The sequence below is a fragment of the Sclerotinia sclerotiorum genome, genomic scaffold (assembly GCF_000146945.2).
Source record: "Sclerotinia sclerotiorum 1980 UF-70 scaffold_8 genomic scaffold, whole genome shotgun sequence".
Classification (NCBI taxonomy): Eukaryota; Fungi; Ascomycota; class Leotiomycetes; order Helotiales; family Sclerotiniaceae; genus Sclerotinia; species Sclerotinia sclerotiorum.
This window is the reverse complement of record NW_001820828.1, coordinates 226,175-248,590: the sequence shown is the minus strand read 5'-3', so window position 1 is coordinate 248,590 and position 22,416 is coordinate 226,175. Positions and strand designations below refer to the sequence as shown.

At 39.9% G+C, this 22,416-nt stretch overlaps 6 protein-coding genes across 6 annotated transcripts; 4 read left to right on the top strand and 2 right to left on the bottom strand.

The window, feature by feature from the left end:
• Positions 1-686: 686 nt before the first annotated feature.
• On the bottom strand, positions 687-1,217 carry SS1G_06413 (predicted protein; the record flags this gene model as incomplete). The annotated part of the gene is made up of 2 exons (XM_001592124.1): positions 687-697; positions 1,031-1,217. 2 exons carry the CDS (start codon positions 1,215-1,217, stop codon positions 687-689), a joined length of 198 nt encoding a protein of 65 aa, XP_001592174.1.
• Positions 1,218-1,957: 740 nt separating this feature from the next.
• On the top strand, positions 1,958-2,975 carry SS1G_06412 (hypothetical protein; the record flags this gene model as incomplete). The annotated part of the gene is made up of 4 exons (XM_001592123.1): positions 1,958-2,062; positions 2,117-2,197; positions 2,281-2,641; positions 2,749-2,975. 4 exons carry the CDS (start codon positions 1,958-1,960, stop codon positions 2,973-2,975), a joined length of 774 nt encoding a protein of 257 aa, XP_001592173.1.
• Positions 2,976-4,725: 1,750 nt separating this feature from the next.
• Positions 4,726-8,070, top strand: SS1G_06411 (hypothetical protein; the record flags this gene model as incomplete). Its single annotated transcript, XM_001592122.1, has 1 exon — positions 4,726-8,070. One exon carries the CDS (start codon positions 4,726-4,728, stop codon positions 8,068-8,070), a length of 3,345 nt encoding a protein of 1,114 aa, XP_001592172.1.
• A 481-nt stretch (positions 8,071-8,551) lies between these two features.
• On the bottom strand, positions 8,552-13,153 carry SS1G_06410 (hypothetical protein; the record flags this gene model as incomplete). The annotated part of the gene is made up of 1 exon (XM_001592121.1): positions 8,552-13,153. The coding sequence occupies one exon, from the start codon at positions 13,151-13,153 to the stop codon at positions 8,552-8,554; it is 4,602 nt and encodes a 1,533-aa protein (XP_001592171.1).
• Positions 13,154-13,842: 689 nt separating this feature from the next.
• SS1G_06409 (hypothetical protein) lies at positions 13,843-15,348 on the top strand (the record flags this gene model as incomplete). Its single annotated transcript, XM_001592120.1, has 2 exons — positions 13,843-14,510; positions 14,667-15,348. The coding sequence occupies 2 exons, from the start codon at positions 13,843-13,845 to the stop codon at positions 15,346-15,348; spliced, it is 1,350 nt and encodes a 449-aa protein (XP_001592170.1).
• Positions 15,349-18,317: 2,969 nt separating this feature from the next.
• SS1G_06408 (hypothetical protein) lies at positions 18,318-22,177 on the top strand (the record flags this gene model as incomplete). Its single annotated transcript, XM_001592119.1, has 3 exons — positions 18,318-20,160; positions 20,213-21,981; positions 22,157-22,177. The coding sequence occupies 3 exons, from the start codon at positions 18,318-18,320 to the stop codon at positions 22,175-22,177; spliced, it is 3,633 nt and encodes a 1,210-aa protein (XP_001592169.1).
• Between the last annotated feature and the right edge of the window lie 239 nt (positions 22,178-22,416).

The following is a 22,416-nucleotide window of genomic DNA, read 5'->3' as shown; positions in this document are numbered from 1 at the left end:
AGCCGAGTTATATTCTTAGCCGGTGAGCCGAGTTTGCCCAAAGTACCCAGCGTGACACATGTACATTCACTCATTCATTGGCTATTTCATTCATTCACCTTCAATTACGAGGTAGTCTAGGAAGAATTTTCCATCTTCTTTTTTGACGAAGCTACTATTCCCAAAATTTTGGAGAGCCTCCGTGCCTGATGGAAAATTTTGATCAATAAGGTTGTTTTGTCTCAATAATTATCCCTCCTACAAGAGTGGTCACCCATTTTAGACCTTTCACACCAACACCAAATGAGAACGCTTTGACCTCTTTATTCTTCAGAAGTCCCTAGGTTTTCGAGTTTTGATCTATGGCTCAAACATCGCATCCTACGATCTAGTCAATAAATCAAGTTAATAGCTATGAAATACACATGTAGCTCATTCGAGATCTGAATTAACTTCGATCCTGTACACACACATCGATTTCGTAAGCTCGAAAGCATCTTAAGAGTCACCCTGCTTCAGAGGAAGTAGGGGATAATAACTCACCAGTAGGAATCAATCTGCAGCTGCGAGAGGCATGATGGATTCTTCATCACATAAACGACATCATAATTAATTCCCGTTCTCGAGAGGATAATGCGGGAAATGCTGAAGTTACGATGAGCAAACTTATTGTTCTAAGAATTACACTAATTCAAGAACAGAATCGTCTAACGTTCAACTAATGTATTAGTAACATCATCTCAGGTTGTTCAAATATTGCGGCAGGTAATGATAATAACCGTCTATCACGTGTTCTAATTCGCATTCACCCCCACAGCAATCTGCACCTGCGAACTTTTCACAGCATTCTAGAACCAGCTGAACACAAACAAACTCCAGTCTGATTTCAGCATATAAGAATCATTTCCAATCAATCGGTGTGCTATCCATCGGAAAAGCTCTCGAAGGTGATTGATTAGATATCCCTTGCTGGCGTCTTTTGTCGTGCATAATCAGTCAGCTTGGTAATACCAACATGCAGCCACATCTACAACAAGCATATAGATCTTACTTTTCAGTATTCTCAAAAGCCACAAAAGTCTCTTGGGACTCGAATCGGACCTATAATAGCTTGGGATAGTTTTATATTGGTAATAAACATTTGCAGAGGCGGTTGATAAGGCTGCTGAGATACCTGGAAAAGATTGGCGGTCGATGGAATAAGAAAGTCGAGGTAATGGATTTGTCGAGGGATCCATTCAGGGGAAGGTTGAGCTGTGAGATTGACTAGACCGAGCCTTTGAATTCTAGATGCGTCAATAATTCGGGGTGGCCAAGATGATAGCCACTCATCCACGTCGTCACCATTTTAGAACATTTCAGTCAAAATTTCTGAACACAAAGGCTCAGATGTGCATTTCTTCTTCGGTTTTACAGGAGAAGTCTCCGCCATGTCAGCTATCACACAAGTTTTAATCTCCGAAGTATAATCTTCCCATTCTATCAAGAGACACTATCAATTTCCATTATAAAACTTTCATGCATATTTCGTCTATATCCCGTTTCCCATTTTCTTGGATAGGCCTTTTTGAACCAATAATCTCTACTTATTGAAGGTTTTAAAATTGATCAATGCGTTGTTCTATGAATTCTCCTTATGCGTCTTTAATGAATTATCTGAATCCTGTTACTCAGCTACCTCTGGGGGCTTTTCCCATCCTATAGGAACAGAGATCACAGTTCTGCGAGTTTCTGGGGCTTATTCACACTAACTAGAACTCGATATCTTGTAGAAATGGCAATCAGATCGAAATACAATAGTATTTAAGGGCGTCTGAGTGGAGTGAATACATAAAAGGGGTAGCCGTCCTCTTGTCTGTTTCCAACTCAGTCAGTATCCTTTTCCATAACATTCACTTTATGAAGAAGCTCTTTTCTTGAGAATTAGCATTTTTTGTTACCAGTTCCTATTCAATATTCGATCGTCAATTTCTTCAAAATGATGTTCAAGGAAACATCTTTCCTCTCACTACTTCTGAGTGCATTTCTGGTTTCTGCAGTTCCCACCGAGATTGTGAAGCGTACCACACAACTCAAACTCAATGTAACGGCCACAACATTCCCAACAATCTTTGTCATCCAAACTAACATCTTTCAGTATGAAGGCATTCCCGCAGTAGTTCCTCGTGCTGCAGACTCCGAGCTGATAGTTAGAAGTCTTGGAGAAGTCCTTAGTGATGTACGAACCTACCATCCTGTACCCCTCTGTTCAATCCACTCTATTCCCTTCTAAAATATCTCTAACACTTTCCCCATCCACAGTACGAAAGTATTCCCATCACCGGCCTCCCAGGTCTCACATCCAACGCCCCCCTAACCTATTACAACCAACTCACCTACGCCGGTTTCCGCGCCGTCCGTAAAACCGGCACCGGTACACTTCTCCAACAAATCAACGGTCAACAATGCGCCGTGGGTGTCAATGGTTCTACTATTACATCCGTCTATTTAGCATCTCCAGTCTCTTCCTTCCAAGCCAATTATGCAAGTTTTGGTTGTTATCTGAGTACTTCTTCGGGAGTTAGTCCCGGGGTAGCTTGTACAGTGCAAGTTACGGCTTTTAGGACGGATGGGAGCTTGTATACGGATAAAGCGGGGTGTGCGTATGGGGGATTGGGAATGAGTGGGTTTCTACTTTTTATACTCTTTTACTTATTTTTATACATGTCGAAAATCTGCTCCAAATTAATACTTTTAACGGACACTAACTCGTGACTCAACAAAATCTAGTCACTAAATGCACATTCCCCAGTACCTGGACTAACGTCGCCAAACTCTCATTCGAAGTCGTCGCTTCGGAGATTTTGCAAACTGTAGGTCCAACGCTGGGTTCGTTGCTTGGTGGTATTATTGGAACGATTGGTAGTATTGGGTTTATTATTGATGATTTTGATGCTATTTTTCATTGTGTAGATGGGAAGAGTAATTCGGTTGTTGCGCCGGGTCTTTGTGGGTGAAGGATTTTGGAAGGTGGGAGGCTTGTAGGAATGGGGTTTTGGAAGGTGCTGGGTTTTGAAGGGGGGAGAATAGGATGGTGGAGGGAAATGGATTAGGTTATTTTGGGCGCTTGTTTTGCTTCAGTTGTGTTGTGGTGGTTTTTAGTCGCTCGTTTTACCAATTGGTAAGATTTCTGAATTAGTTGAACTAATTTTTTTAAATTTTTTTTTTGATTTATTTACTTCAACCACTTTATTGGATTTCTGGAATGTCTTCTCCAAAAAGTCAAAACAGAAATAGGAGACACATGTGCTCTTTCATCTATTCTATTTGTGGTATCTAGGTAAATATATTCAAATATTAATTTAACTTGAGGAGCTTCGTTCTATTGCCGCTGACAACATAAATTAAACCTCTGGCTGATTATTCTATCCCTAGCTGGCGAATAAGAATGTATGAATACCTACACATCTCTAAGAAAATCCAAATCCGGGCTTGAAATCGGCCTTACAATCTTTCAACGAAAAGCTTCGGACTTGTATCCTCATACATACCTATTCTCCTTTTCGCTTCCCTAAACTTAGCAAATCTCCATCTTTCCTCTCCATTTTGTCAGCTCCAAGATACAATTAGTTTTTTAATTAAACCCATAAGTCAACTAAGATTACCTTACTTTCGAGCCACCCACTTACGGACCACCTTTTCACTACAGTTAGACTTCGATGACCAGAAGTTGAAATTCTTCTATGAAGTCTGCGAACTCTATCCATCTTCTATCAGTATAGCTCAGAGGATTTCCGTTGATCTAGTATGCGACGCCAGTAATCTTACAATAGCCGAGGCAGCATAGCTCAAGCGGGTACTATAAGCCCAGCATTGCGTATTGAAAGAGAGTTTTTATTTATACTCAAAGAAAGGATGGTCTTCTCTACAAGATTGTGTATCTACATGTGGTAGCTGAACCATATAGCTATAATTCTTAACGATATCTTTCGAATTCTTAGTGACAGAGTCGATATAATCATACTACAAACTGCAACGATAGCTTTGATATGAGATTAGCATTTATTACACTTGCTCTTAGCTTCAAGACTCAGGGAAATGATATAAAACAGACATCTCCAATGAAGAGGATTAAAAAATGGACACTAGAACTCCAAACATAATGCGCGACGCCAATCGCCGCAATACTAACAGTGCTGGCAGGTATTTTTCTATTGATAATGTTAATCTTTATATCTATGATGAATTAATATTGCATCATAGATATTTCGATGATCTATCTGCTCCGGTTATTGCTGTGGTTCTGTCGCTACTTTATGTCAATTATTAGTATCTTTTTTCCTGTTCTTGCTCTTTATAATTATATATATACACAATCGGCTTGACTAACGTCACGACTGGACAAATTCATGCTGGTTTTAATTTTGATTGTATATGTGTCGGCGCCTTTATTGTTGATTATTTCGCCTAGGGAGGATTTGGTTTGGATAAAGCTTTATATCTGGTAAGATGCAGTGATGTGATATCTGGGGATGTAGTGTTTATATACAGACTGGATAAGGGTATTGGGGAGTATGATCTGTGGTCTTGGGATTTTAGTAGTAGTTTTGATATATCTGTGTGAGTAGTTATGGTTTATAGTATGTATATTATGTGATGAATGCTTCTAACAAAAGCTCAAATGCCGACCTACTCACCGAATGGTTTGAGGATCACAATCTCATTCTATTTAACGAACCAGGCACGAGCACCTTTTATCGAACAAATATGACAAATCCAAGTGTCTTAGACCTTACTTTAGCCACAGATTCAGTATCTCCCTATATCACTGATTGGCAAGTCCTCCCGGATCTTGGATCAGATCACTTAAGCATTCTCTTTGAAGTAAAGGGCACTTTATCCCGTACAACGAATATAGCTCAGCCAGCAAGATTCAATACAAAACTTGCGGATTGGGAAAAATTCGCGAATACCCTCAAATCGAAAATATCGATATCAACCACCTTAAATTCGAGTGAATACCTTAATATCGCTACCTCAGAATCCAACTCTCTTGATTCCCTTCTCGACAAGAGCCAATACATACAAGTATTGGATGAAGCTGCAAAAGAATTCACCCGAATAATCACTTATTCGGCTGAAACCAGTATACCGAGAATCAAGTCCACAAAAAGAGCTAAACCCTGGTGGTCCCCAGAGCTGAAAGCCCTTCGAAAACGACTCTCTAATGCATTTGAGAACGCCAAGATTTGCCCGGAAGACGATATGTTCAAGAAAATCTACCAGTCAGCCAGGAATCATTACTTCCAAGCTATTAAAACAGCAAAGAAAAACCATTGGAATGAGTTCCTTGAAAAAGAGGATACCCAATCCATATTCAAGGCAATGTCATACACAAAAGATATACAAACCGAACGAATCCCGAATATTCGATCCAATCCCTCTAAACTAGAAAATTCTTTCGAGGGAAAATGCTCTGCATTTAGATCGACCCTATTTCCTCCTCCTCCATTCACCCCACCGCCCAATTGGGAAAGCTATAAACAATCTAAGAAATGGGAATGGCCTGATCTCACAGAGAGCGAACTCCTAAACGCGTGCTCTGCAAAAATCAAAGGAAAGACCCCTGGCCCCGATGGGATCACTCAAGATATCATTATTCAAGCGTACAAAGCAATACCAAAAGCATTCTTCACCCTATTCAGTCATCTTATCAACCTTGGTTACCATCCTTCTTGCTGGAAACAAGCCACTGGAGCGATTCTCAAGAAACCTTCAAAACCAGACTACTCGGCCCCAAAAGCTTATAGAGTTATTGCCCTGCTAAATTGCCTTGGCAAGATAAGTGAAAGAATTCTGGCTCAAAGGCTTAGCTACTTAGCGGAGACTACGCAATTACTTCATTACTCTCAAATGGGTGGAAGACAAAAGAAATCAGCCATCGACACAGCAATCTTACTCACTACCGAAATCGAAAGAAATTCAAGATCCAAGAAGAAAACCTCAACTCTCTTCCTGGATGTTAAAGGCGCCTTTGATCATGTATCTATGAACAAATTATTAGATATCTGCAAGAACCTAAACCTCCCAACCAGCCTAATCGCCTGGATCTCATCTTTTTTGAAGGAAAGGCTACTCAAGCTCTCATTCGATGGCCAAATTGAAACCTTCAAACCGATCAATACCGGGATCCCCCAAGGCAGCCCTATTTCGCCAATCCTCTTCTTAATTTATATTCGAGATCTATTCTCAGCAAATTCGATCAAATATCTCTCATATATAGATGATATAGCTTTAACAACATTTTCAACATCCTGGAAAAAGAACATCATCTCTCTCGAAAGAGCAACTAAACAGATATATGCTCTAGGCAAAGAAAATGCTATTCAATTTGATCTAGCGAAGACGGAACTAATACACTTCTCTACATCCAAAGATACGAAGACAGCCTCAATCAAGCTTCCGAACGAGGAGATAATTCAACCCTCAACACTAGTCAGATGGCTAGGCATATGGTTCGACCCTGGCCTCAGTTTCAAACAACATGTCACAATCCGAGCTACCCAGGCTAAAACCTCATTCTACCGAATGGCTAGACTTGCTAATTCTGAAAAAGGCCTTAGTCCCAAGGCAATGAGACAGCTCTATATGGCATGCGTCACCAGCATAGCTGACTACGGTTCAATTTTATGGTGGAAAGGGCAAAACCAATTCAAGAAAATCCTCCAATCCTTGCAAAACCTCGCCCTTCGAAAAATCCTAGGAGTATTCAAAACCTCACCAATAAAACCAATGGAAATAGAAGCCGCATTGTGCCCTCCAGAAGTAAGGCTAAATGCTGGAATCAAACAATACGCCTTCAGATTATTGAAAATCTCCCCTTCTCATCCTGTCAATTTAATAGCTACAAAGCTGGCTACAGAAAAGGAAAATCAAGATGTAGTTGCAACCCCTCAAAGAAAGCAATTAAAACCTACTCAACTCGAAAAGATCAAAAACTCAATCCAGAAAGACTTCGATCCCCTCACTTTGGAAAGAATTCATCATTTCTACTTCCCTCCTTGGAAGAAGGAAGTTCCATATAGAGTCAATATCAGCAAATTAGGAAAAGAAGAAGCTGCGATGATCCACAATCTGGCTTTCAAATATAGATGCAAAAATACCATTACCATATACACTGATGCCTCATCCACTCTAGAGGGAATAGGGGTTGGGATCGGGATAGTAGTCATCTTACCAAATGGCCGAAACTCATATCAAGAGACTATCAATATAGGCGTGAATCAGCTTGTCTATAACGGTGAGCTTCTAGGAGTTACTAAAGCGATCGAATACGCAAATTCAATAGCTCAACCAGGAAACAAGTTCAAGATATACTCAGATAATCAAGCAGGATTATTCCGATTGAAAACCCCCTCCGATTCACCTGGTCAATCATGCCAAATCAAAGCTATAAAAGCTGCGGAAGCTATTCAAAATAAAGGAGCCGAAATCTCTCTCAATTGGGTCCCCGGACATACATCTGTACAAGGAAATGAGCTAGCTGATTCTCTTGCAAAAGAGGCGACCAAAATACCATCCTCATCTCACGAAACCAGTTATGCCTCCATTGGAATGGATATAAAAAGAATGAAATCAGAGAACTGGATAGCCATCCTTAACACTAACAACTTTCATCAACCATCGTCAACATATTCAAGAAACTACCCCTGGAAGATCAGCTCAAAAATCAGAATTCCAGGAAACATCAAAAGAAGCACAATCTGTGCTCTGTTCCAACTCAAAATTGGACACGGATACTTCAAATCTTATTTGAAACGATTCGGTATCTCCTCTAATGACAATTGTAGATGTGGGGGAAAGGAATCTCCTGATCATCTTCTGCTCAGTTGTCCTTTATATAAAATGGCAAGGAAAACCCTCAATAAGGATAACCCCATAGTCCGACCTACTATGAAATATCTGCTTCATACTAAAGCAGGAATCATCAAGACCCTCGAATTTATCGAGGCAACGAGAATAGCCACCAGATCATGGCATCTCAATAGAATGCATGAAGAAGAAGAGGAAGAAGGCGGAGAAGAAGGGGGTGGACCGGAAGATTGTGATTGAATTGATCAATTATGGCCAATTTGGTCAATTTGGTCAATTTGGTCAATTTGGTCATTTTGGTCAATTTGGTCAATTTGGTCAACTTGGTCAATTTGGTCAATTTGGGCAATCACCCCAATGTCAAATTTCATTACATTTCATTTGTTATTCCTCTTACTTGAATACGAGAGTATCTGTTGGGTTTCTTGAGACTAGAAAGAGTATCAGATTGAATTGATTGATTCTCTAGCTAAGCAGTTAAGCTGCGAGCATATATTCAAAAAAATGAAGGAATAGGTTGGGTATTCAGCCTTCGGAATTAAAGTGCTTTGAAATCAAAATATTGAAAGCAAACAAACAGTATACCAAAAAGGAAAGAATGAATTAAAAGTTGAGTTTTGTTTGCTCCTTATATGCATATGTACTATATATGCATATGCTGCCAAGATCCCAGGAGGTCAACACGCCCCCTCAGGGATTACCGAGTTAGTTAATAATGAGGTTATTCCTGAACCTGAGACCGAATGTCAACCATTCCCAAAAGATTGATAAAATGAGTGTGTTTCTGTGGTGGTAGAGGTTTAGTGAAACCATCTGCAACCATTTCAGTAGTTGGAACCCATTCGACTTGTAGCCTTCCTGCTTGCACTTCCTGGCGAAGCCAACAGGAGTGTATATCAACATGCCGGAGTTTTGTAACAAGTCTAGGAGTACTATGCTGAAGAAGTCGAATGGTTTGGCGATTATCACAGAAAATTGAAGCCTTTTCTTCGAGATCTAAACCAACATTCTTAAAGAAGCGTATCCACCACATAAGCTCTCGAGCAGTAACGGAAAGAGCCAGTATTTCAGAGTGTGTGCTGGAAGTAGTCACCGACTTCAGCTTAGTGCTTTTGAAGTGGATCAAACCTCCAAAGAGTATGAGGCAATATCCCATTGAAGAAACTCTTGTATCGATATCGTCAGCATGGGAGGCGTCACTCCAGATTTGAAAGTTCCTGGTAGTTGTTGCTTTCTTCCCATCGAACATGATAGCATAGAATTTGGTATTCTCAAGGTATTGCAATGTATGTACTGCTGCATTGATATGAGTAGCGGATGGATTACGAAGAAATTCTGATAGTATTGAAGATGCTTTTGCAATATCAGCCCGAGTCACAACAGCAGCGTAGTTAATGCTGCCAACTCGCTGCTGGTAGCCGAAAACCTGTTGCGGAGTTGCAATTGCTGGATTCTTTGTAAGTGCTGTTGTTGGCAATGGAGAACAGGCTTGAGGATTAGGTTTGATATTGAAGCGTGTTGATATTTTTGAAATGTAGTTATCTTGGCAAAGCCACAGACGATGATTTTGTCGATCTCGTAGTACCCTAATCCCTAAGAAGAACTGTATATCTCCAAGTGATTTGATGGTGTATGCTGATTTTAAGGTGTTTTCGAATAAGGTTAATCGTAGCAAATCAGCTTTCTTGCAAATTGCGATAATATCGTCGACATAGAAGAGAACCGTAAGCCAGCTATTGGTGAAAACACAGGGTGCTCCTGGAACTGGATCCAGACCAAAGTCGGTTAACGTGTAGGTCAGATCCTCATACCAGTATGCTGGAGACTCTCGGAAGCCATAAAGTGCTTGGTTTACGGAAATCACTTTCCCTGGGACTTCGAAGCCATCAGGGCACTTGCAAATAATTGGTTGCCTTAATGTTGCATGTAAAAAAGCATTGGAAACGTCAAATTGTCGAATCTCAAGATCGAAAGCTGCAGCGATAGCCATCATAGCTCTAAAAATTTGTGAAGTTAGCGTTGCAGCGTATGTCTCTTCTTCGGTTGATTGAAGATCTCCTCTGGCACAGATTCTTGCTTTGAACTTGATGAGATAACCATCTTGATCGAATTTATAAGTGAAAACCCAGAGTAATGGTAAAGGCTTTTGTCCTCTTGTAGATATATCGATGTATTCGAAGGTTTTACGTTCTTTCAGAGCGTTGATCTCATCCTCACATGCTTTTTGGAATTCTCTAGCATATGGATGCTGTACTAGCTCATGATAAAATCGAGGTGGAGGTGGTAGATCATTTTGATGTAATCTAGGAGTTCGTAATTTAGACCTTCCGATAGCAAATGCTGCAAAGTAGCTGGATAGTTGAGGAAGTGATGAAAGTGCTGCAGCATGATGTTCTTTCCTTTGTGAACGTCTAGAACCCTGAATTATATGGGATACGTCGATATCGGCACGTATTTGCTCTGCCAAAGGTGCTGTATTATGAGATGATGTTGTAGTGATGATATCATGTTGACTTAACGATGATGATGGGGAAGATGAGAGTTCTGACTCCGGTAATGATGGTATAGGAACATCTCCAGTAGATTGTCTTGTAAGTGCTTCTGGTGATAAGGTTGCTCTAGGCGTTGGCAATTGAGGGTTAGTTTGAGGAACCCCCTCATTGGTTGGAATACCATCATCCGTCTTGTTTGAAGAGCTTTCATTCGTTGGTCGCTCGTTTAAGCGATTGTGTTGTAAGTTCCATGGCCCTTCAACTACAATTATATCACCAATACTCTCATCTGATTCTTCACTCAACAGATTCGATATTTCTATCTCTTCTGCCCTCTTTTCGTGAATAGCTGCAGTATCCCGAAGTTGATCCTTAATAAGAAAGCCAATATCTATATCTTCTGGTCGATAATACCGGGTTTCATCAAATTTGACATCCCTACTTCGAATGACGCGATTTATGGAAGGGAGCCAGATCCTGAAGATATTCGTTGAATCATACCCTACAAGATAGCCCAGTTTTGCACGAGGTTGCATCTTCGCACGTCTTGGAATCTGCTTGTTGAGCACATATGCCAAGCACCCATATGGATGTAGATGTGCTAGCGAAGGTTTATTGCCAGTAGCACTTTCAAATGGTGTTTTCCATTGAAGAGCTCTTTTTGGAGTACGGTTTTCAAGATAACCGGCTGTTTTAATTGCTTCTGGCCAAAGGTTTTGTGGTAGGTTTGCTGAAAGGAGGAGGGCTCTTGCTCTGACCATGAGCATTTTACCAGCATTCTCTGCAGCGCCATTCTGTGCTGGTGTATCTGGTGGAGTGCGTTCGACAATGATGCCACGTTTGTCTGTGATCCTCTTGAAGTCGCCCCCTAACGTAGTTTCACCGTCGAGGCGTATGAATCGGACCTTTGAGCCGAATTGTGTTTGTATCAGAGAGAATTGAGTATCCATAATATCGATCATCTCTGTTTTCCTAGTTAGAACATACACCCATTGTATTTTGTGTGTCGTACACCAGAAGTGGCTGATATATCGGGTATTATTATAAGCCTCATCCATCTCGAACAGATCCCATGCCAATCGATCTCCGACATGGCCGTTCTCTGGCATCTCCTTCCTTGGATTACGAGATATAATCTGTTGAGCCTTCGAGAGATTACAAACTTTGCAGGTAGAGAAGGAAGGTGTCGAAATCGTTTTGTCGATAATGATATCAGTAGTTGCTGATTCTAGGTGCTGAAGGGCTTCGAGAGAAGGATGGCCTAGAAGATCATGTAACTCTGTTGTTGTAACCTTTCGGCATATTGATTTGGTGTGGTTTTTGGTGGCAAACGAAGCATGCTGAGAAAGGATAATAGGATCGAGGGTCCAATGGTCTCCTGTTTGCTTCAGAGTAATAAATGCAATGCCTTCTTTTGTAAGGACATCTGGGTGTTCAGTGTTCCAATGTACACCTTTCTTTGAGAGTAAAGCTAGAGAGACTAGGTTTGTAAGAAACCCTGGGATGTACGCCACTCTTTTTAAGGTTATTTGCCCTGGCCCAGTTGGTGTATTGATCAACATAGTGATAGTACCGAATGCTTCAATTTGGAATCGGTCCCTTCCAGCGCTTATCATATCGGATGGCTTTCCAAACTCTTCAAGAACAAAGTTGTGTAGAGAGTTGGTGACATGGGTATCGGAACCGCTATCAATTAGCCATTTGTGAAGGATGCTAGCATTGTTGTAGGTAGGACTTTGTTTAGTGAGAAAAGCCCCAAGATCCTTATCTTTCTCTTTTCCAGATTCTGAAGGATTAGTCAATGTTTCCTTCCATGCTGGATCCCAAGAGAGATTTGCTAGCTTGAGAAGTTCTTTAGTTCCTTCATGTCTACGAACAAACCAGTTCCTTCGTTTTGTTGATTGCCTTCCCCAGAACTTCTTGAAGTATTCAATATCGGCATCGATTGGTTTCCAGTTCCTTGGTCGATTATCCGAATATAGATAGTAGCATTTTTCATATAGATGTTTCTTGCCACATAGACAGGTTCTCTCTCCTTCCTTTTTATCTTTATTCCCATCCTTATAGGTTGCAAATGACGTAGAAGAGGTTGAAGTAGTTGATGCCTGTGTGAGTCGAGTGTAGTTTCGAAAGTCTTCGATTAAATCGTACACATCAATCGTTTCTTCAGGCTGATTCTTGAGCTTTTTGGTGATCTCCAACAGAGTTGAAGTTGCCCAAGAGGAGCTGTGATTCATAAGGGCTGTAGAAAAGTCGAACGCAGCTCGATTTCGATCGACGTCTGGCAGATTGAGAGTTTTAGCCTCAGTGTAGATGAGTTCCCATTCGTTCAACCATTCATAAATATCCTGATTGGATTTGTAGGGTTGCTTTACACAATTGTATCGTGCTACGACGGTAAGCTCTCTCGCACGATCAGTTGGTGCTAGCCTTTTGCGTAAATCAGCAAGCACTTGAGGTGCTGTGATACTGGTGGTACTAATAAACTTTTCGCAATTGCGGTTGATTGATGAAAGTATGTACTTGAGAACCTCTGAAATGGCCTTGTTGATTTTCTCGTATTTGGTATTCTTGATACGATAGTTCTCTAGTTGCATCTGATATTGCTTTAAAGCCCTATCAATAACAGCCTCAGAAGCATTTTCATCAACTGTGGGTAGCTCTGGTTCATCTAGCAACTCTGGTATAGGTACAACTGTTGTAGTGGGATCAAGGTATACCCAGCATTTGATGCCGCCGGATTCTGCAATACGCTGAACATTTCGAATCCAACTATTCCAATCCTCTGGTGAGGAAAGGATGATTTTAGTTGAATTATCGCCTGTAGTCATATTGAAGAAATAAAGTCAGAATTATCGAGGTTTGGGTTTTATAGAAACCACACTACGTAAGGTAATTCTTAAAAGAGTGAAACTTGAAGGTATCGTAGAGTTTCGGTATATGTGAATCAAGTATTGTGCAGGATGTTTAATTGAAAGTCAGCACCGGGCTCATAACTGTTGGGTTTCTTGAGACTAGAAAGAGTATCAGATTGAATTGATTGATTCTCTAGCTAAGCAGTTAAGCTGCGAGTATATATTCAAAAAAATGAAGGAATAGGTTGGGTATTCAGCCTTCGGAATTAAAGTGCTTTGAAATCAAAATATTGAAAGCAAACAAACAGTATACCAAAAAGGAAAGAATGAATTAAAAGTTGAGTTTTGTTTGCTCCTTATATGCATATGTACTATATATGCATATGCTGCCAAGATCCCAGGAGGTCAACAGTATCTGTAAGGCGGGCTTGGTTCCCTAGTATTAGTTTTCACTTCCCCCATTCAAACATTAGAAGATTGAGGCTTTCAATCTCCCCAACCTGTATTAGCTACGGTCGAATAAGGCCAGCCACCCTCCATTTACTATTGTTAGAAGCCTACAAAGCTCCTAGCCGTCTTAGATAGTCATAGACTCAGTGTAGACGTTAATTTAATCAATCAATCAATCAACATTACGAGATAGAATGGGCGGTCGAATTCACAGAATGGAAACTCGAGCAAATAATCTTAATTTGACTGAAAAAGAAGAAGAGGTGCTTATTCAGTATATTATCGATATGGATGAAAGAGGATTTGCACCTAAATTAAGTGGTGTAGAAGATATGGCGAATTATATTCTCGAATCAAGAGGTGCGAAGAGAGTTGGAAAGCTCTGGGCTCATCGATTCGTAAAGCGTTGTACAAAATTAAAGACGCGTTTTAGTCGTGTTTATGACTTTCAAAGAGCTCTTTGCGAAGATCCCAAGCTTATTGAAGAGTGGTTTGGATTGGTATCGAATATGCGGGCGAAATATGGTATTCAAGATTGCGATTTCTACAACTTCGACGAAACCGGCTTTATGATGGGTATAATATGCCCTGGAATGGTTGTAATTAGTTCTGAAAGAAATGGCAGAAACAAGGCAATACAACCAGGCAATCGAGAATGGGCTACGGCAATTATATGTGGTAATGGAGAGGGTGAAACTATACCTCCATTTCTGATAGTTCAAGGACAAGTTCATCTTTCCAATTGGTATACCGAAACCGATTTTCCTGCGGATTGGGCTATTAAACCTACTTCTAATGGATGGACGAATAATGAGACAGGTTTAGAATGGTTAAAGCACTTCGATAAATATACTAGTCAACGAAGAAAGGGCAAATATCGAATGTTAGTATTGGATGGGCATGAAAGTCATGAATCGATACCTTTCCAATCATATTGCAAGTCAAATGACATTATATGTGTAAAGTTACCATCGCATTCAAGTCATTTAACTCAACCACTTGATGTTGGATGTTTTAGCGTACTCAAACGTTCATATAGTTGTCAAGTTGATGAGTTTATCAAGGCATATATCAATCATATTTCTAAGGTTGAATTCTTTATAGCTTTCAAAGCTGCATATCAACAATCGATTACAATTCAGAATATGAAAGCTGGCTTTCGAGGAGCAGGACTAATACCATTTGATCCTCAAGCTGTGCTTTCGAAATTAGATATTCGAATTCGCACACCTACCCCTCCATCGATCCTTTTGGAATCTGCCAACTCTTGGGTCTCTCAAACACCTCACAATCCAACTGAAGCTCTTTTACAATCAACTTTAGTGAAATCTCGAATTGCTCGACATCAATCAAGCTCTCCTACACCTATATTCGAAACTGTAGTTGCATTAGCTAAGGGTACAGAACGACTAGCTCATGAGAATACACTCTTAAGTGCAGAGATTCGTATGCTTCGGAAGGCAAATGAGGCATTAAGCAAACGTCGACACGTTAAAAAAACTCAATTACATCAAGGAGGAGTACTTACTGGTCAGGAAGCTATAGATATAATATCACAACAAGAGGTGGATATTCAGATTCGACGCGACGAGCGTCAAAATAGGGGAAATTCCAATGGGGAATCATCTACTAATCGATGCTGTAGTAAATGTGGAAAGACTGGTCACAATTCAAGAACTTGTTCTAATAATATAATAGACCCTAGATTATTAGATTCTTAATAGTTTAAATCAATTGATTCAATAATTGTTGATTAAAATAAGTTTAAAGTGGTTGAATAAGTGAAAAAGTGGCGACTCGCTGATAGTGGCGACTCGCTGATAAACCACGTTATTTGAACTTATATTAATTACTATTTATAATCTTATAAAATATATATAAATAAGCACACACCAATCAAAATAATTCCCCAAAGAATCTCAGTTTTTGTAAAATCTTATAAAATATATCTATCCCTCAACTGGCCCTCAGCGGATGCTTTTAGTTATCATTTATTATTCATACTAAGATCTTACAAAATATCTTGCGCCCGATAGAAGAAATAATTCATGTGGTAGATCTGATAAATGAAGCATCTCGTCTACTTTATATTGATTTCATCCGTGTATCAAAAAATGAAGGGCTTGATATGATATATCCAGTACCTAGTTACTGAATGCGAGGATCCTATCAGGTAGGCTTGATATTGATAGATTTACTCTAGTTCTCAATGTTCATATGTTTTCCTGGTGGTAAGGTAAGATTAGAGAGATGTGAGATTGCGCATCATATTATCAAATCATCCAATCATCAGATCCGAGAAATCCGTGAGAATGCAAATTAACTTTAACTGTAGCCTGATTAATTGAAAAAAACTAAAAAAAAAAAAAAACTAAGTCATGATATTTATTCCTATAATTATTGGCTAGCTGGGAAATGATACTGCTCGATTATATAGTATAGGCAGGTATAGGTAGGTAGTTCTAGATGCCACTCAGACGATGAAATGACAACGGCGATATCTGATGGATCTTATAACCATATATCTAAGTACTGTTATGTGACCTTATATGAAATAATCTCACAAGATAGTGAACAATATCTGAAAAGCTGACTACCTATATCAGGAATGGACAAACGACGCGATGACATTAAGAATACCTGCTAGCCAACCTTATAATAAAACGAAGTACACAAAATGAAAATCATCAAGTACTCCATAATTATCCTACCTACCCAACCCAAGTTTCAGCCAACATAGCTTATGGCGCTTTCCCTGCATTAACTGGGACTTGCGGCGTAAATACTAGCTGGGTATATAGAGAAAATTCTTGGAATAGGCAGCATTTATATCTTACATTTCATATCGGAGAATCGACTTTTTAATCCGAGGCGAGGCGGGAATGAGATGTGGAATGGGTATAATGAATGTATAGTGCTGATGTACTTACTGTGTACTATGTGAGGAGGTAATAGGGTTGGAAAAGTAGAGTGGATATCATGTCCGAATATGGTGAGTCCATGCGATTGTTACACGGTGGGAAAGCCTGTATGCGGATGAGATGGAGATGGAGATGTGGTAGCTACTATCGGATCATTTTGGTTTGGTAATATTTATACGTATTGTATTCTGTATGCTAGGTGATTATTTGCTTTGAGTAATATCTACCGAGTAGCTAGCTACCTACTTACCTGGCTATTAGGATAGTTATATAGGAGGTGAAGAAATGGAAGATATTAGCTGGAGTGATTGTGCATGACCATGTGGTTTGGAATTGTATTTATTTGCCTCCCTTAGGCTTCAGCATTTTGATGTTTGATAAAGGAGAGTGTTGGGTTTGAGATTCGAAATACTGCTTTTTGTGGTGGAAAGAGGTGTGTACGAGAAGGTGGATGTAGATAGATGTGAAAAATACAGGAAGAGGAAAAGTATTACATAGGTAAGGGGATGCGAACTCAAATGCGACAAGATATGTACCTGAGGAAGATATATTTTATATATGGATGGACTTGAGGAAGAGAAGTAATAGGAATAATAGAAGAACATCAAAACAAGAAGTAGTAAGATCTTACAAAAGGATCGGCGAATGAAAATCCGGGGAAAGCTATCATCATCACTGACAAATCATACTTCCGACGCATATAATACAATCCAAGCCAAGCCACGGCCAATATTCTGGTGCCCTACACCAAGCAGCTCATCAGCTCACGTGAAAGCTGAGCCTCAAGCAATTATTCTTATGCCAAAATAAATGCCAAGATAGGCTCGACCTCACTCCAAGATAAGAATCGGAAAATTTGATCTCCCATCATTTCATTCATTCACCATATATTGACTCAATTATTCCAAATCTCTTTCTTGATTGGCTCTCTCATTCATGCACATGAGTCGTATAACTCACATCAGTCTCAAACACCCGTCTGGGATTCTTCTCTTTTCTTTCCCACCAACGCAAGCCAATGTCGCCAAAATGTGTCTTTTAGCCGCATTTTGGATCATGCTTCTTACATAATCAATTTCATCCAATCATCTTCCATTTTCATTCCAGGCAACAATCTTCGGAAAGGCGAGGATCTGTAGGCATCCGAATTCTATCAATTCTTCAAGATTCATAGGTTACATTTTGGAAGAAAAGAGACCAAAGAGACCCTTGATAACCCTTGATCGATTTTACTCAGTACATTTTAGATTAATCAATCATTGCATGGTTTAACCTTATTATTTGAGTTATTCATCGGACCCGTCGATTATCAATTTGTTTTGACTTGATTGTTCTTTTTTTTTGGGATGATGAATTTTTGATTCATACATACCTACATAGAATCTTACAATCTTACCATATACTACATCTTTTATTTCTGCTACTATTATTCTTATTACTCTTCGTATCATCTTTTAATCCTCATCCCAGCTTGATTTGTTGCTACTCCACTGCTATTGCAATTGCTGGCATTGTTGTCATTTTTGTCGCCTATGATTTGAACCACATTCACAACCACAACACCTACTACCTCAACAAATATATCTATAACCACATCAACAACTACTATCACAGCAGCTACAACTACAACTACATCTACAACTACATCTACATCTACAACTACATCTACATCTACATCTACATCTACAACTACATCTACATCTACAACTACATCTACATCTACAACTACAACCACTCTCACTCCCATCTCCACTCCCACCTCAGTAATCATGGATCCATACTACACTGCACCTTCAATACCTCTTCAAAGGCGATTAACCAAAATTTATACTGACACCAAGAATATTTACGACTTCATCAAAGAACCTGTGAGAAATGTCGAAGATCATGAACTTCAATTATTACATCGCAAGTTACGCATCCAACAAAGTCGTTTGGTATCATGGGGGTTGGAATGGTCGGATCCTTCACAATCACCTGATATCGATGAATCAGTATCAAAGGCAGGATTATCGGAAATCGTCGGAAATGTCATGTCAACAATTAAGGAGATTTTAGCTGAGGCTGAACCATTATGGCAATCTTCCAAAAGGTTGACATCAGACGAAAGACCATCAGAAAAATCGGAAAAGAGTGCTTTGATTCAATGGGATAAAACGAGGTTTGAGGATTTGATTCGAGATTTAACCATGTCTATTGATACTCTTTATGATTTATCAAAGACAAGACAGTCAGCAAGGAGTGGTCTCGGTCTACAGACTTCGGAAGTTTCAAGCTCAAAAGATCAATCTTCGAGTTTTGAGGAAAGACAATTTGAATCGACAAGAATGTCTGCACCACAACAAATTGATCCAGCAACTCTAATCTGGACGGGGAATCAGATAATTGCTACACGTGGTACATCGAGGTCAACGTCGAACAATACGTTGAGACAGATAGTCTTGATGAGAAGGTCTGTTAATTCTTCGGATTTAAGAAAAGCCATCGGTCAACCTCCTGACCCGATACCTGTTCTTGTCGAATATGCTCCTTACGATCCTATATATTCCGTTACCGGAATCACTCCATCCATGACTCGATTCGAAAAACTCTTTGCTGGACTTTCACAGGCATATTACTCTTCTGACAGATTACTTGTTGGATTACTTCGTCTCATTGGATATTATGAAGATGCCGAGCATTCGAGATTTTGTCTATTGTTTGCCTTGCCAACGAATTTTGGACCCATGGACATTCAAAGTCCCACCCTACAAATGCCCACGATAAACTCATTGTCGGAGCTTCTAATAAGTCCAGCATTCGAACCAAGTTTGGAGGTCAAGTACAGATTAGCCTACAATATAGCTAATGCCGTCTTTGATTTACACTCCAAAGGAATAGTTCATGGCAACTTACTTCCTTCCAATATCCTTTTCATTGAACATCCTACATCACCACGGGCCTTTGATTTAACACAGATTAATATGCGACAGTCGTATCTTGGTTCTTATGATTTGTTTTCTGATACTGCTACAGATTTGGGTCCAAGTTTGGATCAAGCTACCATGTTGTATAAGCATCCACTCGACCCGAGGAGTACCAGATATACTAATCTATCCCAAGAAAGCAAATCTTTGGATTTGTACAGTCTTGCCATGATTCTTCTTGAGATTGGTCTCTGGAGTTCTTTATCGGAACTTTTCCCAAGAGCATCTCAAGTGCCTTCAAACCCTACAGATGTTCTCAAGCATCTTGCATCTCGATGTGGAAATATTTATGTCAAAGCGGTGAAAGCATGTTTAAGTGCACCCGAAGGAGAACTTTCACGAAAAGCAAGACCAGATGTTATGCATCAAAAAGTCTTCTGGCGTGTATCAAAAGCACTTAATACTTGTTGTTCACTCGATGATGTTTCGGATGATGATAGTGAAAGAAGTGATGAGCCATCACTGGTACCCACACCTTTGAAGATTGAAGCCCCATCTTCATCTACCAAAGGATATCGTGATCGAAGGGATGCAAAGATTGATTTTAGTGCTCCACAAGAACCAGAAATCAATTGGGGTGAGAAACCTATACGTGTAAAGACCCCACAAAAGGCTACTGCTGAATGGACAGAGAAGAAGTCCTCTGGTGAGTTGATAGCCCCTTCACCACTGTCACAATCTAACCATTTTTGTCTTAGCAATCGAACCTATAAAATCAAAACCTAAGCTCAAGACATTCCCGGCTATTCGCATTAGTCAAGAACATATCAATTTTTGGCATACTAATATTATGCCACATGTCAACCACGTCCTTCGAAGTTTTTACAAGAAATATCCCGAGTCGGTCGAAATTTCCCTCGAATCAGTTGGTGAATCATCTACCAAAACGAAACCTACCATTCTCGTCATTTGTACAAGTGTCAGTAAAGTTAGAAGCATATTGAAGAAGAGTCTTGTTTATGATAAAGCTACATATGGATTAAAAGTATGTCGTGGAAAGGTTGTAAGAGCAAGAAATAATGGGGTCAAAAGGAGTATGGCGCATGGTGATGAACTTGTAGCGAAGAATACTCAACATCAAGAACGTCCCAAGAATGGTGCTAGTATGGGAGCATATATAAATGATCATCATCTTCCGCCAGTATCATTTGGAGGACTCGTCACGATTGATGACAAACCGTATGGAATGTCTGTTCATCATATGTTAGACGACCCTTCCGATGATGACGAAGATGAGCCACTTCAACCAACAAAACCAATTCTTCGATCATCAGCACGTCCTCAAGCACTTCCTCAATACCTTGAAATGCCAGACCTAACGCATTCAGAGACCTCCTACTACTCTAGTGGTGACGAAGAATATAATTATAGCTTCACAGATTATTCATCTTCAGGTTCATCATTTGATTCCGATTCCTCACCTTATGCATCAGAAGATGAAGATGATTCTGATGCCGAATTTCCAACTTTAGAACCAGGAGATATTCCTGCTATTCCAGTTTCTTCGTCGAATGTTCACAATTATCCAATCACCCAACCAGCTATCGATGACATCGATCCAGATTTCTATCCTGATCCAGAAACTAGAGATGAGGATCATTTAGATTCATGTTTACTAGGAAATGTCTATGCAAGTTCAGGAATTAGACGATTGACTCATGATGATATCACTCATGAGATTGATTGGTGTCTTTTTGAGTTTGAAGAACATCGTCTACCTGATTTTACTTCCTCAATATCTTTGACAACACAACCAACAGGCGTAGTTCCATTAACGGAACTTCCAGATTTACCTGTTAAATGTACAGCTAGAACTAGTGGTACACAAACTGGACGAATTCTTCCTTCTATGTCCATTCTTAAAATTTATGGGCGGAAAACTCCATCTATGAGTTGGCAAGTCGCAGGTAAAATAGGTGTTCCAGGTGATAGTGGTGCATGGGTTCTCGAACGAGGTGATGATATTAGTGTGGGCCCTGGGAATAATAGTGGTAGAGTTGCAGGTAGTGTACTTGCGTGGAGTCAACGAAAAAGTGTTGGATATATATGTCCACTGTGGATTAGCGTCCTTGATATGGCAAATTCGTTGAAGTGTGAGAGAATTGGATTACCAAATGTTGAAAAACCTATATGGACTAAGGTTTCAACGAGAAGAGAGAAAGATATTCCGCGTCTTGCCAAGAAAACTTCAAGACCGATGAGTGAGAGGAATATCCATGAATGGGATAGTGAAGATGAGGGGCATAGTTTGAGGGCAAATAGACCTCAAAGTGGAAGTTACCCTATGGTTATCGATGATGATTTAGCGGATGATGAGGATGAATTATCAGGTGTGTTAGGAAATATAAAACATGTGGAAACGGATCATGAAGAAGAACCAATGGATAGCGAAGAAGGATATGAAGATGACGAATCCTATGACGAAGAAGAAGAGAGGGAATATTGGAGACGATTCAAAGCCGCGAGTGTGAGTCCCGAACGCGTTAAAGGGAAAGATGTCGAAGACGATCATGATCAGGAATTGAGACATGAGCTAGCGAATGAATATCCGCGGGAATATCCGCAGGAATATCCGCAGGAGTATCAACAAGCTGAACAAGATTATCAAAATGCTCATGAAAAAGAAGTTCTCATTTCCTCAGAAGAAGAACCGGAATTATTAGCTACACTAGGTCAACCTTCTAGAAGGGGAAGAGGTTTCGGCGTAAGAACTTTTAGTGGTGATAAGAGTCTTGAAATGGATTTGGTCGTGGGAGGGATTAGAGATTTGGGTATTGATGGGAATGGAAGTGAGAATGGAAATACGTTGGATAGGAATACTATGGATAGGGATACGATGGATGGGAATACGATGGGTGGAAATATGAGAAGTAATGTTTTTAGTATGGATGGGAGTGCTATG